The sequence below is a fragment of the Magnolia sinica genome, chromosome 3 (genome assembly GCF_029962835.1).
Source record: "Magnolia sinica isolate HGM2019 chromosome 3, MsV1, whole genome shotgun sequence".
NCBI lineage: Eukaryota > Viridiplantae > Streptophyta > Magnoliopsida > Magnoliales > Magnoliaceae > Magnolia > Magnolia sinica.
The window spans coordinates 126072257-126085743 of NC_080575.1; the positions used below are offsets into that span (position 1 = coordinate 126072257).

Genomic DNA, 13487 nt, shown 5'->3' on the forward strand with positions numbered 1-13487 from the left:
TTCATTCAGAGCATTCATCTGGTTGCAATTTAGCTATGGCGGTTCTACTTCTAGTGCAAAATGCATCGTTTTGGAAGAGATGGGGTTTAGTTTGAATTATTCTGAATCCTTATGGCTTCTCTACCGTTGCCCATGCTCCTGTATGCAATGATGATTACTCCTTCGAAGCTTATAATGGTTAAAACTTAAAACTGTGGGGAATCATTGTTGTGAATCCTTTTGCCTCTTAAATCTCTATGATGGGTTTATTTTTTTCTCATGTAAAACTAATGGGAATAGCACTGCAAGGATTTAATGGTTGCTTTGGCATGAATTGCTGGCTTATGCTGCAATGCTAAAGCTCATTCTCCAGCATTTGTTTTCTTTGAAACTTTCTTTACTTGCAAAGATAAAAATGATTGTTAAGCATGTTTGTGTCCTTAAGCTGCCGATAGTCAGAAACTGAAGTTGGTTTTATTTAGCAGGACTGACTGCATGGAACAGTGAACAACAAGCAAGAATGTTTTTGTTTGGGAATAATTGTTTGGCAATGTGTATATTCCCAGAGGAAAGATCCTACACATTTTGGCTTATTAACACTGAGAAACATGTCTCATTATATCTGGATACCCATAAGTCTGAAGAAATCCAAGAAATACTATTCACGCTGGAGAAGCTGTTTTCCTGACCTTAAAAATTTAACTACTTGGAAAAATCACATGATTCTTGTCTTTAGTCCTATGGAGCTCTAGGAAGGGATGGCTGTTATTGAAGGGGAAAAATACAATTCCGGAGAGCTCGAGGAGGGGGAGTGGATGCCGGTTAGACGCAGAAGATCGGATCTGCTGAAGTTAGGGGGTTCCAAACATGTGTTATCAGAGTATGCGACTCTCTTCGTTGAAGGATTCCCGGAGGGATGGCTGCCGATAAAATTTTCCAGATAGGGTCTCGGTGGCGCCTTGGGGCTTCACCTTTGTTCTCATGAGCTCGGAGGTGGAGCGTAGTCGGGCAGTGGTTCATGGAGAAAGCTTCAAAGGGAGAAAGCTTACGATCTAGAGAACTCATTTTGGTCTTGAGCTGAAAAACAAGGAATGAGCTGACTCTGGTGTGGCGGAAAATTTTTGTCGTACAGTTGGAGGAAAGGAGCGTGGCCAGTGACAAAGCTATCCTTGGAGCCGTCTTTTCTTCGAAGGGAGATACAACAATCTCCTTTAGGGGCCCGCAGATATGAGAGCGGGGTGAGGGAAGAAGAAGATTAAATGGCACTAGAGATCTAGAGTGTTATGGCTGAAAGAAGGGGATAAGAACACGTTCCTTCTATAGTATTGCTAGTGCTCGAGCTCGCGGTAACAGGATTTCTAGTCTAATTGTGAATGGGGAAAGAACTACAGATCACGGCCAAATTTGTGAAGCCATTGTTTCATATTGCAAGAAGTTGCTATCCGGGGAACAATGGGGTAGGCCGAGACTAGTTAATTAAAAATTTTCCCTTCCCCCCCCTGTGGATGCGACTTTTCTAGAAAGACCTTTATCGAAGGAAGTGAAAACCCGTTCTTTGTCACATATGTGGGGATAAGGCTCCGGCCTAGAGGGTTTCCCTATCCTTTTCTTCCAGAGATGTTATGGACTTTATGGCCGAATTCTTGGAGCGGAGTTGCCTATCTTCCGAATTGGGGGCCTCTTTCATTGCCCTTATTCCTAAAACGAAGGGGGCTTTTAGGTCGATTAGCCTTATTAGGGGTCCTTACAAAATCCTGACTAAGGTCCTGGTCTCAAGATTCAAGGAGATAATCTCTAAGGCTATCTCGGAAAATCAAGGGGCATTTGTGCTGGGTAGACGATTCTAGTTTGTGCTCGTGTAGCTCATGAATGTATTGATTTTACGTACAGAGAGAGGAAAAGCGGGCTAATTTGCAAGTTGGATATTGAGAAAGCCTATGATCATGTAGGCTAGGATTTCCTAAATTACATGCTCGACAGATTGGGGTGCGGGCCGTGCGGCGTAAAGTGGAGAGGGGGGATTAGATCCTGCATTCAGTCTGCTTCGTTCTCCATCTTTGTAAATGGATCACCCAAATGTTTTTTTAGAGTTTCTTGAGGACTCAGGCAGGGAGACCTGCTTTCGCCGTACTTGTTTATGGTTATTGCAGAGGCCTTCAGCATGACGCTTTGACAAGGAGAGGAGAATGTGCTATTTAGAGGGTTCGTGATTGCGGGACTTGGGAGATAGTGTGAGTCACTTTCAGTATGCATACGATACGCTTCTCTTTTGCCAGGCGAATGCGGAATCAATTTGAAATTTGCGAAAGATTACTGTGTGTTTTGAAGTGGTTTTGGGGCTTGAAGATTAATGTTGCGAAATCCTAGATATTGGGTGTTCATGGTGGAGATGATGACCTTGGCCGGTTTGCTAGCATAGTTGGATGTCAAGTTGACTCATTTCCATCGCCATACCTTGGGTTGTCTCTTTGTATCGGGAAGCCGACTAAGCACCTATGGGATATGTTGATTGAAAGGACTGAGAGGAAACTTATATGCAGGAAGCATAGATATCTTTCGTCGGGCGGCCACCTAACTTTGATCAAGACAACGTTCTGTAATATGCCGGTGTAGTTCATGTCTCTATTCAAATGCTCGAAGTCGGTTTTGCATAAACTGGAGATGCTTAGGAGAGATTTTGATGGGAACATGATGTAGGATGCATGCATGTGGTTAAATGGTTGAGCGAAATCAATAAGCAAATTAAATTAAATAATAAAAAATAACAAATCATGCTAAATCATCAAGCATCTCAAGAAACTAGCATGAAACTATAAATAGATTAGGCCACATTTAACAAACTACGCAATGCATGATCATAAAATGTAAGGTTTTTTTTTTCAAAAGTGACGGGAGAATATATATTAAAAAAGGGAGAGAATACAGGAAAAGGGAAAGAAAAAAAAAATCTGCTTAGATAGCAGACAACAATTAACAGCCTAGAAAACAAAGATCATAATCTTTTAGCACGTTAACATTAACCACCCATTCAAACAACAACCTTTTGGCCCTGGAGCAAACTGCTTCAGCAGAGGAAGAGTTGTCATTGAAGCATCTTTCATTCTCTCTTCCCATATGGACCACTAGATAACTAAAATGGCCATTCTCCAAACGGTCGTTCTGTTTTTTCCTAATTTGAACCCTTGCCACGACGACAAGAGGTTAAGGGTCGAGTCGGGAATGCACCAGCTGATTTTGAATCGTTGACAGAAATTGGCCTAGATTTGGGCAATGAAAGAGCAATGCGAGTAAGTGGTTCACCGATTCTTCTTCTTTCTTATAGCATAAACAGGCATTGGCGATCTGCATTCCCCTCTTTCTGAGGTTATCGATAGTTAGAATTCTGTTTCTACCCACCAGCCAGCCAAAACAGATGAATTTGGGGGGAGCCGAGTACCTCCAGATGAAAGGGGAAGCAGGAACGGAAAGATGCGATTTGGGAAGGAGGTGGGAGCAGAACACCCGAATAGCATAAGAAAGAATCTACTTCAAAATGAGAGAATTATTACTACCTAGGGTTTGCTCAATTAGGACGTAGGCTAACCTAGAGTTCAAGGAATTTGGGGAAAAAAGTGAAATTAGGGTTTGTATAGCTTAATTGGCAAGGGGGTTTGAGGGTTTAGGTTTTAATAGAAGGGAATTAGGGATTTGGAGGGTTGGAGGTTTGGGGATTTAGGGTAATTAGGTAAATCGGGGATTCTATGGTTTAAGAGATTTGGGGAAAATTGAAAAGTAGGGAATATAGGGTTAGGGTTATGGTTGTGGTTACAAAAAAGAGGGTTTTTAATATAGGTGTAAGAGGGAATCAAAGGGGGAGAATAGAGATGTGCACGGCCAGCTATAGGCTTCACACGTGTGGTTGTACAGTCACACGTGTGGGTGGAGCTAGGGTTTGGGCTTTCAATGTTAGGGTTTAGTGGGGACAGTCAAGGGGAAGAGTGGAGAAGGATTTTTGATGGGTTTTGTAGGCTAGGAAAGAAGGGAAGATGAGAATCGAAGAAGTACCTTTGATGGAGAAGATGAACTACGGATGATAGTTGGAAGCTTCGCACTTCCGTTGTTGAAGAAAGGCTTCACACCAATCCTCGTTCCAAATCACTTGGAAACAATCTTCCCACCACATGAAGATTGAAAGAGAAAAACTGTGGAGTTTTTCTTTTTTAAAGAATAATAATCTCCCCCCCCCCCCCCCCCATAGTCTTAGACAATTTTATAATTATAAAAGTAACCTGACTAATTGTATTTTTACTAAATCACCCCATAATCTAAGAAAAAACATAATACAATACTCATAAATGGTCCATAACATAATCAAACTATCAAATAAATCCTAAAACAATCCCATGCCATCAAATGGGCTATGTGCCATCTATCGGGGCCTACAGGTGGTCACAATCATAATCTGATGGTGATGATGGTCCCTGATCACCATTCAATGGTCGAAATAATATGTTGATGAAGATCAACGGCCTGATGCTTCTCGGAACAAAGCGCTCATGATGATCCGGGACCAGTGGGTCCCATGTACGAGTCATCCAGCCATAAAGACACCGGTGCCCTCCTCGTGTACACTTGAACGGATGGCGTGTGGATGTCCTCATTAGGACATCACATTACGGATGCCATTACGCATATATCAGAGGAGGGTCCGAGCCCCAATGTCCTCGGATCGTTGGATCGTGAGGACTTCATGATTGAACCGTTGAATGTGACTTGATCATGGTCCACCATGATTGTGGACGTCTTAAGAGTTCATCGGATAGTCTTAGTTTACTAAAATTATAGTGATTTTTGTTTTGAGCACTTGGTTTACTTTTTGAGATTTTATTTACATGTTTTATTGGTTTTATGCTTTATAGGGGGGTATTTGTAATTTACAGAGTAGGGGGTTAAAAGCAAACATGTCTTTCGTTAATGGTCTTTTTGTAACAGATTAACTTTTAGACTATGAAGGCTTGGATGTCCAACCCTAGCCTTTTTTTTTTTCCTCTCTTGTGTTTATGGATAATGTGGTGTGAAACCCTATTCAGTGTGAATCCAAATGAAGACTACCTTGGTGTGAAACCCTATTCATCCATCTCTTCTCTCTTCTTAAGCTCCAAAGGTATTTTCTCTCATTTCTTCTCTCTTTTCCATTTCAAATCTTCTTCTCCTTTATTTTTTTTTTCCCTTTTCTTCTTAAACTCAAACCATCCCAACCTATACCTGAACAAAAAGTCCAGTTGTACGTGTGAATTCGTATGTTCATACGACTGTATGGACAATCCATATGGACTGTTTTGTGGACCTCACTTCAGCCCTTTTCTTACATCCTTGTTCTTCTTTCTTCAACCAAACCCTAACCTAAAACCTTGGATTCCAGTTTCAAATAAACTCCATACATTTCCCCAATTTCCAAACCCCTAACCCTAACCTTAATTTCCCTAATCCTAGAATCCATTTAGGACTAAGGTTTCCCTTTAAAATAGTTCTACCCTCGTGTTTTGGATGGAATTTCTTAATTCCATTGGGCCTATTTCGAATTAACATCTTACTAGTTCCTTCTTACGAGCATGTGGTAGCCTAGGATTACATGTAATTGCTTATTTATTTAATTGTTTGGTTTATGATGAGGTTGCTGAAATTTCATACTTTTGTTACTCATATTTTTAACTGAAAAATCTGATTTCATTCGTCATCTTGGGTTAGAAAACCATCATGCATCAGATTTTCTATGGAAAGATGCTTTTGAGGGAGGAAAATTTCATTTACTTTGATGGGACGAGGTTTGTTAGATTGGGGTGCTGGCATTAAACCCTTGAAGTTGATGAATACAACTCTCTTAGGGAAGTGGATATGGAGATTTAGTTTGGAAGAGGGTAGTCTTTGTAGGAAGCTGGTAGCCTCCAAGTATGGCACGGGGGGAGGGCAGATGGTTCGTGAAATATTCCTCGCTTTACAAAGCATTTGCTACCTAGAAAGTGATTGCGGCTACTCAACACATAGCATGGGCATCTCATTTAGGATTAGAAAAGGCTCGCGGATTCACTTTTGGGTTGATGTGGGGATTGGGCACTTCAGGACATGTTCCTGTTGATTGCTCGTTTGGCTCCCGGTTGATTTGTTTGGGTGGAGTGCTCTTTGGAGGGTGGGTAGGTGGTTTGGTCCTCCCCCCCTCTGCCGCAGGAATTTGTCGGATGAGGAACTTGATGAGTTTATGGACCTGCTGAATTTTCTAAAGTTCGTTAATCCTGATTTGCATCAAGAAGACCATATTAGTTGGTCTGGGCATCGTTCCTGAAAGTTTTCAGTGAGATCGCTTTAGAGCTTCATCTTCGATACATCTCATACCACGGGCCCCAAACTTCTTTTCCTTCATTGGTTTTATGTAGCTCCTCCATGGGTTGCGGCCTTTGTGTGGTTGGTAGGACGAAAGAGAATCCTCACTGTTGATAACTTACGAAGAAGAGTGCTAATCCTCCCCAACATATGCCTTGTGTGCATGAACAATGAGGAATCGATCAATCATCTTTTAATCCATTGCCCATTTGCTGCGAGAGTCTGGGATCATTTTCTTTGTTTGTTTCAGCCTGACTGGGTTATGCCGAAGACAATGGAAGATTTGTTGTAGGCCTAGCATGGAGGCGGAGTTGGTAAGTCTAGGAAAGCAATATGGCGGTTGTTGATTATGGCGATGTTTTGGGTTATTTGGGGAACTAGGAATGGTCACAGTTTCTGGAATGAGACGAAGGAGGTGATCGATGTTATTCACAAGGTTAAAACTCCTGTTTCAGATTGGGTAGTCTATGTTAAGGCAGCTTCAGCTGCCCCATTCCCTTGAGTTTCCTTCTTGGTTTGTCTAATTATATTCTTTTCTCGCTTTATTGTAAAATTTTGTTATTTCTCCTTAAAAAAAGCTATTAGTGATTATTGAGTGATTTCACGAGCAGAAAACAGAAAGTACTTAACAAGATTGGGCACTTAACCCTTCAACCTTGTGCTGAAATAAATCACGAAGAAGAAGATGCTCAGTTCCTCTTTCTAGTTTGAAATATGCCAATAATTCTGAGAGTTCTCACAGATTCTATTTTAGGCTATAGACGTCAAGTCTGAGCTATACCTATGTTGTTGTTGTTGTTTTTTTTTTTTTTAATATACAATCTCATGTGTCCAATTAAGATGCTGCCTCTCGTCATCAGTGCAATAGTTGAACAATCAGATATATTTTTACTTAATTGTTCATTAGGCCTGCTAACAGTTGGGCCTTGGGCTTGTTCAGGCTAGATTTTGAACTGGTTGGGCTGGGCCTATTCAAAACATTGATTTTTCCTGGCCCAGGCCTGGCCGACTGCAAGGTCTAATGTTCTGGATGGTTTAACCTTGATTGTTGGTAGAAACTCTCTTAGCACTAACATCCATGAGTGCTTGGCAACAATGTTTTAAATATCGACAATATCGGCCAATATATCCCACGATATATCTTGTATCCCACCCGTGCGATATGAAACGCACAAGTAGTGCCGATATATCTCACATGTTCAATTTGTTGAACATTTTCAATTTTTGATCCCTTTTTTTTTTTTTTGTTGAAATTATATTAAATCGGCGTCAAATGGGTATAAATCCATTGGTTCTTCATGTTTTGCATGAAAAATCATGGAGTTGGAGCTCTGATTTCGATATCCATTGGTTCTTCATGTTCTCCATGTTTTTTTTTTTCAAAATTTTCCTTCAACCGGCAATCAATTGAGACTAATTTCGAAATATTTAGGAGTATTTGATGAAATGATCATCACATACACTATAATTTCGAAATTTAGAGTGTAGGTGGTCCGATTTGGCGAAAATTCGAAATTTTCCTAATTTCTCCCAAATTGCTTGCAATGTTGCATTCTAAACATGAAATCAAGCATGCCTGAGGGTTGATCTACTGATTTGTTAAGTCCTTGTCAATTTTTGGAAAATAAAAATATTTTTTAATTAAAAATTAATAAAATATTATTATTTTTCGAAATTTCCTTCAACCAGCTGTAAATTGAGAATAATTTTAAAGTATATAGGAGTGTTTGATGAAATGATCATCACATTCATTCTAAATGTTATGCATTCAATTTGAATATAGTCGCATGAGTCCAGTCAGACAATGCATAGCTTAGGACCCTATACAAATGAAGCCTATTATCTGCACCTTTTTTTTTTTTTTTTTGGGAGATGTTATGATTTAAAAGTGTGTATTGAGGTCTTTTTTTAACAATGCCTGAAGTTTCATTGAAAAATTTAACAATTTTCCTAAAATTTCCCCATGTTTCCTAAAAAGTGCAATAAATTACTCGATACAAATGATATATCCTGTGCGATAACCGATATGTAGCTGTATCCCATGGATGTGATATGTAATACGATACCGATATTTCGAACTCTGGTTGGCAATGGTGTCTGATTTTAATTATGAATGGTTGTTGCTTCTCCCAGTTGCATGGTATGAATGCACACAATCTAAAAAGGTATTCACAATCAAATTTCTTTTGTTCTTCACTGTTCTATCAGGTCTATCAACTTTTTCTACTTTTGCATGTACAGAGTGCGGGAAAGAAAGTGTTTCTTTAATTAGTGTCTTTCTTTCCCTTTTATTTTCATTTTCCAACCAGATCTTCTGATTCCTATGACATTCTTCTATCCAAGAAAATTTCATTTCATTACTAACGAGCCTTCATTTTTAGGATATTACCAGCCAGAACAAGGAAAAGAGGAGCTTAATTTGCCACCAATGTCGAAAGAAGAAAAAGGCTGGTGTTGTCTTTTGTTCCAATTGCAAGAGGCGGAGTTACTGCTATCCCTGCCTTGTCAAGTGGTAATTAAAACCCCCAAAACTCCTTGTGGAAATATGGCAGAAAGCAACCTCAAAGGATTGGAGAAGTGGTGATTGCTGAAATGTTGGAAACATCATTTTAGTTCTTCACAATATGATTCTAATCTCATAGATGGAGTTTTAGCACTTTTTTGGGATTTGAGATGTGGGGCTTTTGTTTCTTTTATCATGATGCAAAGGATGAAAAATTCTTATTCAAGGAGACCATGTGCCGCATTTAGGATTAACTATTGGGATATATGGGAGGAGTATCATTCTTTATTTGTTTCTTCTTTTCTCATGATGCATGCTTCTGATATGCACTGATGTACTTCTGTTTAAATCAAATGGGCTAGGTATCCTGAACAGACAAAAGAAGAATTTGAGACTGCATGTCCTGTCTGTTGTGGCAATTGCAATTGCAAATCATGCTTGCGTAATGTGGTCATGATGGTAAATTGCTTGCTGCTTTATCCTTCACTGTATTCTCAATGGCTTAGTTTTCTAGTTTACATTCAACTTGCTGTTTTTTCCAGGCTAGAAGGCAGGAAGCAGATGCAAATGTCAGACTGCAGCGGTTGCTCTACTTGCTGCGTAAAGTTCTGCCTCTCCTCAGGCAAATTCACACTGAGCAGAACTTAGAGATAGCCATGGAAGCCAAGATTCAAGGTAGTGCGATCTGATGTGATCATTTAATTGGAGTTTGTCCTTTTCTTTAAGCCCCATGACTTTTGAAATATCCGCTTTGAGCAATCTTCATATTTTTCTTTTCACTTTCTCTTTAGGAATACAACCGATAGAAGTGAATGTAACAAGGTCTAAACTCGGCAAGGATGAGCGTCGATACTGGTATGGGAGCATGCATATCCTCCTCCTACTTCATCTGAACTGTGTAAATGTTTTGTCATATTGCTATTGTGATGAATCATTCTCATTTTAATTCTTTGTTATGAGAATAATGACAATGGCTTCCTATTACTATTGTGATGAATCCTTCTTATTTTAACTCTTTGTTGTGAGAATAATGACAATGACCTTGCATTACATCAAGTAGGATTCCAATTTGACTAGTGAACGGGTGCGAGTGTCTTCTAGTGGATTAAATATGGATCTACTGCTTTTTTTTAGTATACTTTGGTTGTCGTCATCTCAAGCATAGTATTCGTGACCATTTGCACTCTAGATTTAGTAAATGAGTTGATATTCTGTATAGAATTGCATGTTAAGTATCACTTGGTTCTTAGTTATTGAAGGGCAGGTGGGAAAAACCTGGATTGACGTGGTACTTGGCTTTGAACTTCTCAGAACCTACTTGATTTCAACTCAGTCTTCACACAACCTTGCCATGCACATTTAAGTTGGTAAAACTTAAAAAAAAAGGAGATGCACATTTTGTTTTTCTGTTTGAAAGATATCAAGAAACTTTCATAGATAGGGGCACTGAAGTGGTGCCACGAAGAAAAAACAAAACACAACCAAAACAAAGGCACATAACTAACAATTACAAAAATTCCGCCCAACCCTTAGCCGAGGCCCGTTCAATAACAGGGAGCCAAAGAAGACTAGCAAGTTGGGGCACATATTAGGGATAGCCATAGACCACTTTTGGAGATTGTCGATCATTAAGACTCATTTTTCTCCCAACTAATCAACCAAAGGCCCTGATCTTTGTTTGGGGGGGGTGGGGGTGTGTTAATGCCAAACATGGCTCATCTTCCCCATACGTGGCGCCAAATTTTCTGTACAAAGCAGAAAAGAGATGCACATTTTGTTAATAAGTACATAGCAAAGCTGGCCCTAAATAGCTGGGTGCATAATGCCAAACATGGCTCGTCTTCCCCATATGTGGCCCTGAATTTTCTGTACAAAGCAGAAAAGAGATGCACATTTTGTTAATAAGTACATAGCACACAACATTCGTAAAGCTGCCCCCAAATAGCTGGGAAGGCGAATGATCCAATAGTGTCGACTAGAGTCATATCGAGCAGAAAAGGGATCCATGTGTTGTGTGTATGCCATCCAACCTGTCCATCAGGTGCACTGATCATTTCATATGGAGGGCCCAAAAATCAAGCGTATCCAATCATCATGTGGGCCAAAACATGGGAGCAAATTGGACTGCCCACCATCCGACCTGTGTCTGGTGCATCCCACCATGTTGATGGGATACTCCAAAAATCAGGTTTTTTCAATCATCAGGTGGGCCACACCATGTGAATTTGTGGGATTCTGTGTTTTTTGCTATTGCTTTCTATGGTGCAGCCCACCTGATGATTGGATTGGCTTGATTTTTGGGCTTCGGCCAAGCTGGGGGTGCACCTGATGGATGGGTTAGATGGCATATGCACAGCCAATGGGCCCTGTTTTTGCTGGACACTACTGTAAGTGACATGGAGTCAGCACTACTGGATCATTCTCCATGCATGTACATGTCAACATGCATGTGTGCGTGCTTTTGCTAGGAGGTCTCACTCACAAGTACTTGTGGATGGAGAGAGAATTCTCTTTTGGGAGGACCTTTGGGTGGGTGATATTCCTCTTGCACAACAGCCCGGATAGAGGGTTGCATCAGTTTCTAGCTGGCTTCAAACTTATGGCAAAAGTTCCAATGTGAATCCAGACAATATGACTTTCCGAACTCATACTATGGCGTGTTATGGCCACTGATATAGTGGAATGGCAGAAAAGGGTTCATGTAGCCGACCCCAGTGGGTAGTCATTATGGTGTTTGAGCTTTCTGTGTATTCTTGAAACTGTATGGAACGGACAATCAGATATGGGTGCCTTTGTTGATTTGTTTGTTCTCCTTAGAATCATTCATGAACGCTTCACATCAGGCTCAGCAGCGTCTTCCTGGTTTTGCTAGAATCTCATCCCCAGCCTTCTTTTGGACAGAGGTAGCAAACAGAAATTTGAACTTCGGATAATCTGAAAAAATAAAGAGTTTTTTCATGTCGAGAAGATGAAGAATCTGAGTACATCTTCCTCCACTTCAAAGTAGCTAAGAAATATGTTGTTTCTTCCTCTAGCTTTTTGAGGTTAGTTTGATTTTCCATCCTGGTGGCAAACTTCTTTGAAGGTTTTTTTTTTTTTTTGTGGGGGGGGGGGGAGTCCATTCGATGCCAGGGTTAAAGCTACATGGAAAATGCTTCCTCATGCCATTTCGTGGAGTATATGGAAGGAGAGACAGAACAGCCTTTGGAGTGGTAAATTCGGTGGACTCTTTAAAGGAAAATATGAAGCTCTCTTATCCGTTGGGGAAGAACGGTGAAAGAATTTAAAGGTGTTTCTTTTTCAGGTTTAGGTAGGAAGTGGTCAGGGGCCTGTATGATTTTTTCAATTATTCTGTAAATGCCTGCAAATGGACCACCATTATTTCTCACCGTTATTTGCTTGAAGGAGGTATTGCTGCCTTGAAAACCATGTGAATCCTCTCTGAATTTCATGTGTTTCTATACTGATAAAAACTGTGGGGCCCACCTTGATGAATACATCTCATATCCATGCCGTCCATCTGTTCCGCCAGCTCATTTTAGGGCGTGAATCCAAAAATGAGGCAGATCCAAAGCTCAAGTGGACCACACAACATGAAACAGTGGTCCTAACGAACCTCAACCGTTGAAAGCTAAAACCTTCCTAGGTCCCACGCTAATGTTTATCTGTCATCCAACCTGTTCATAAGGTCATATAGAGACATGGATAAAGGTAAAACACAAATATTAGATTGATCCAATACTTCTGTGGCCCCCAAGAAGTTTTTAATGGTAGGCGTTGAATTCCTACTGTTTACTGTGGTGTGATTCACTTGAACTTTGGGTCTGCCTCCTTTTTTGGGGTCATGCCCTAAAATGAGCTGGCGGAACGGATGGACAGCATGGATATGACATATACATCATGGTGCCGAAAAAGTTTTCCCGCCTCTGTTTTGTGCCCAAACACAGGACTGGTCAATGTCAACTTTGGGGCAAGAGCCATTATTACTAGTGTAAGTAATGATGACTGCTATACACTGTATTTATGTTGTAAATTGAAAATCAAACAAGCCCTAGAGGTAATCAATGATGTACGGTGGCAGTCCTAGAGATCAACAAGGGAGGCTCAAAATTCTGTTTTCATGACCTTGTGATGACAGGGACTCTTAACCGTGAGGAATTGGAAACTCTTAAAGTAGGCCTGAGATTTGACAAAGATCTTCTTGGTTCTCTTGAGCGCCTCATTGTGGAAGTGGACTCTAAAGCTTATCTCATGGGCATGTGGGTCTGCTCTTGTTTCATGGAAGCACACTTTTTATATCAATGGAATCAAAGGGATGTGTGCTCATTGCATACTCTCACTCGGTCCAAAGAGTGGAAAATGCTATTCCAGCTGACTTGGCCAAGAGCAGCATGGTCAAGCATTCCCTCTTTGTCGGCAGCTTCCATCCTTGATGGATGGAGCTCTGATACTTTCTTTTTAATAAATTATCCTTGCCTATAAAAAAACAAATTACCGACAACTAGCATGTAATTAGCAACTTGTCATGCATTAATGACATGTAACCCAGTCCAAAAGTTTGGTCCCACAACAAAGATTGCCTATTGCAAAAATCAGCCAAAATTTTGCTTCATGTGTTCTTCATGGCAGGGCCACATGCTATAAGTTG

At 40.4% G+C, this 13487-nt stretch overlaps 1 protein-coding gene across 6 annotated transcripts in view; it reads left to right on the forward strand.

The window, feature by feature from the left end:
• LOC131241195 (uncharacterized) overlaps positions 1 to 13487 on the forward strand; it is a 57759-nt gene that overhangs the window by 18671 nt on the left and 25601 nt on the right. For 4 of the 6 annotated variants that reach the window (XM_058239914.1, XM_058239917.1, XM_058239919.1 and 1 more), the window contains 4 exons: positions 8718 to 8848; positions 9202 to 9298; positions 9382 to 9514; positions 9631 to 9694. In XM_058239914.1, the coding sequence (XP_058095897.1) occupies positions 8718 to 8848; positions 9202 to 9298; positions 9382 to 9514; positions 9631 to 9694 (425 nt within the window). The remainder of the gene's footprint in view (positions 1 to 8717; positions 8849 to 9201; positions 9299 to 9381; positions 9515 to 9630; positions 9695 to 13487) is intronic. The other 2 variants (XM_058239916.1, XM_058239920.1) reach the window with 1 other exon arrangement.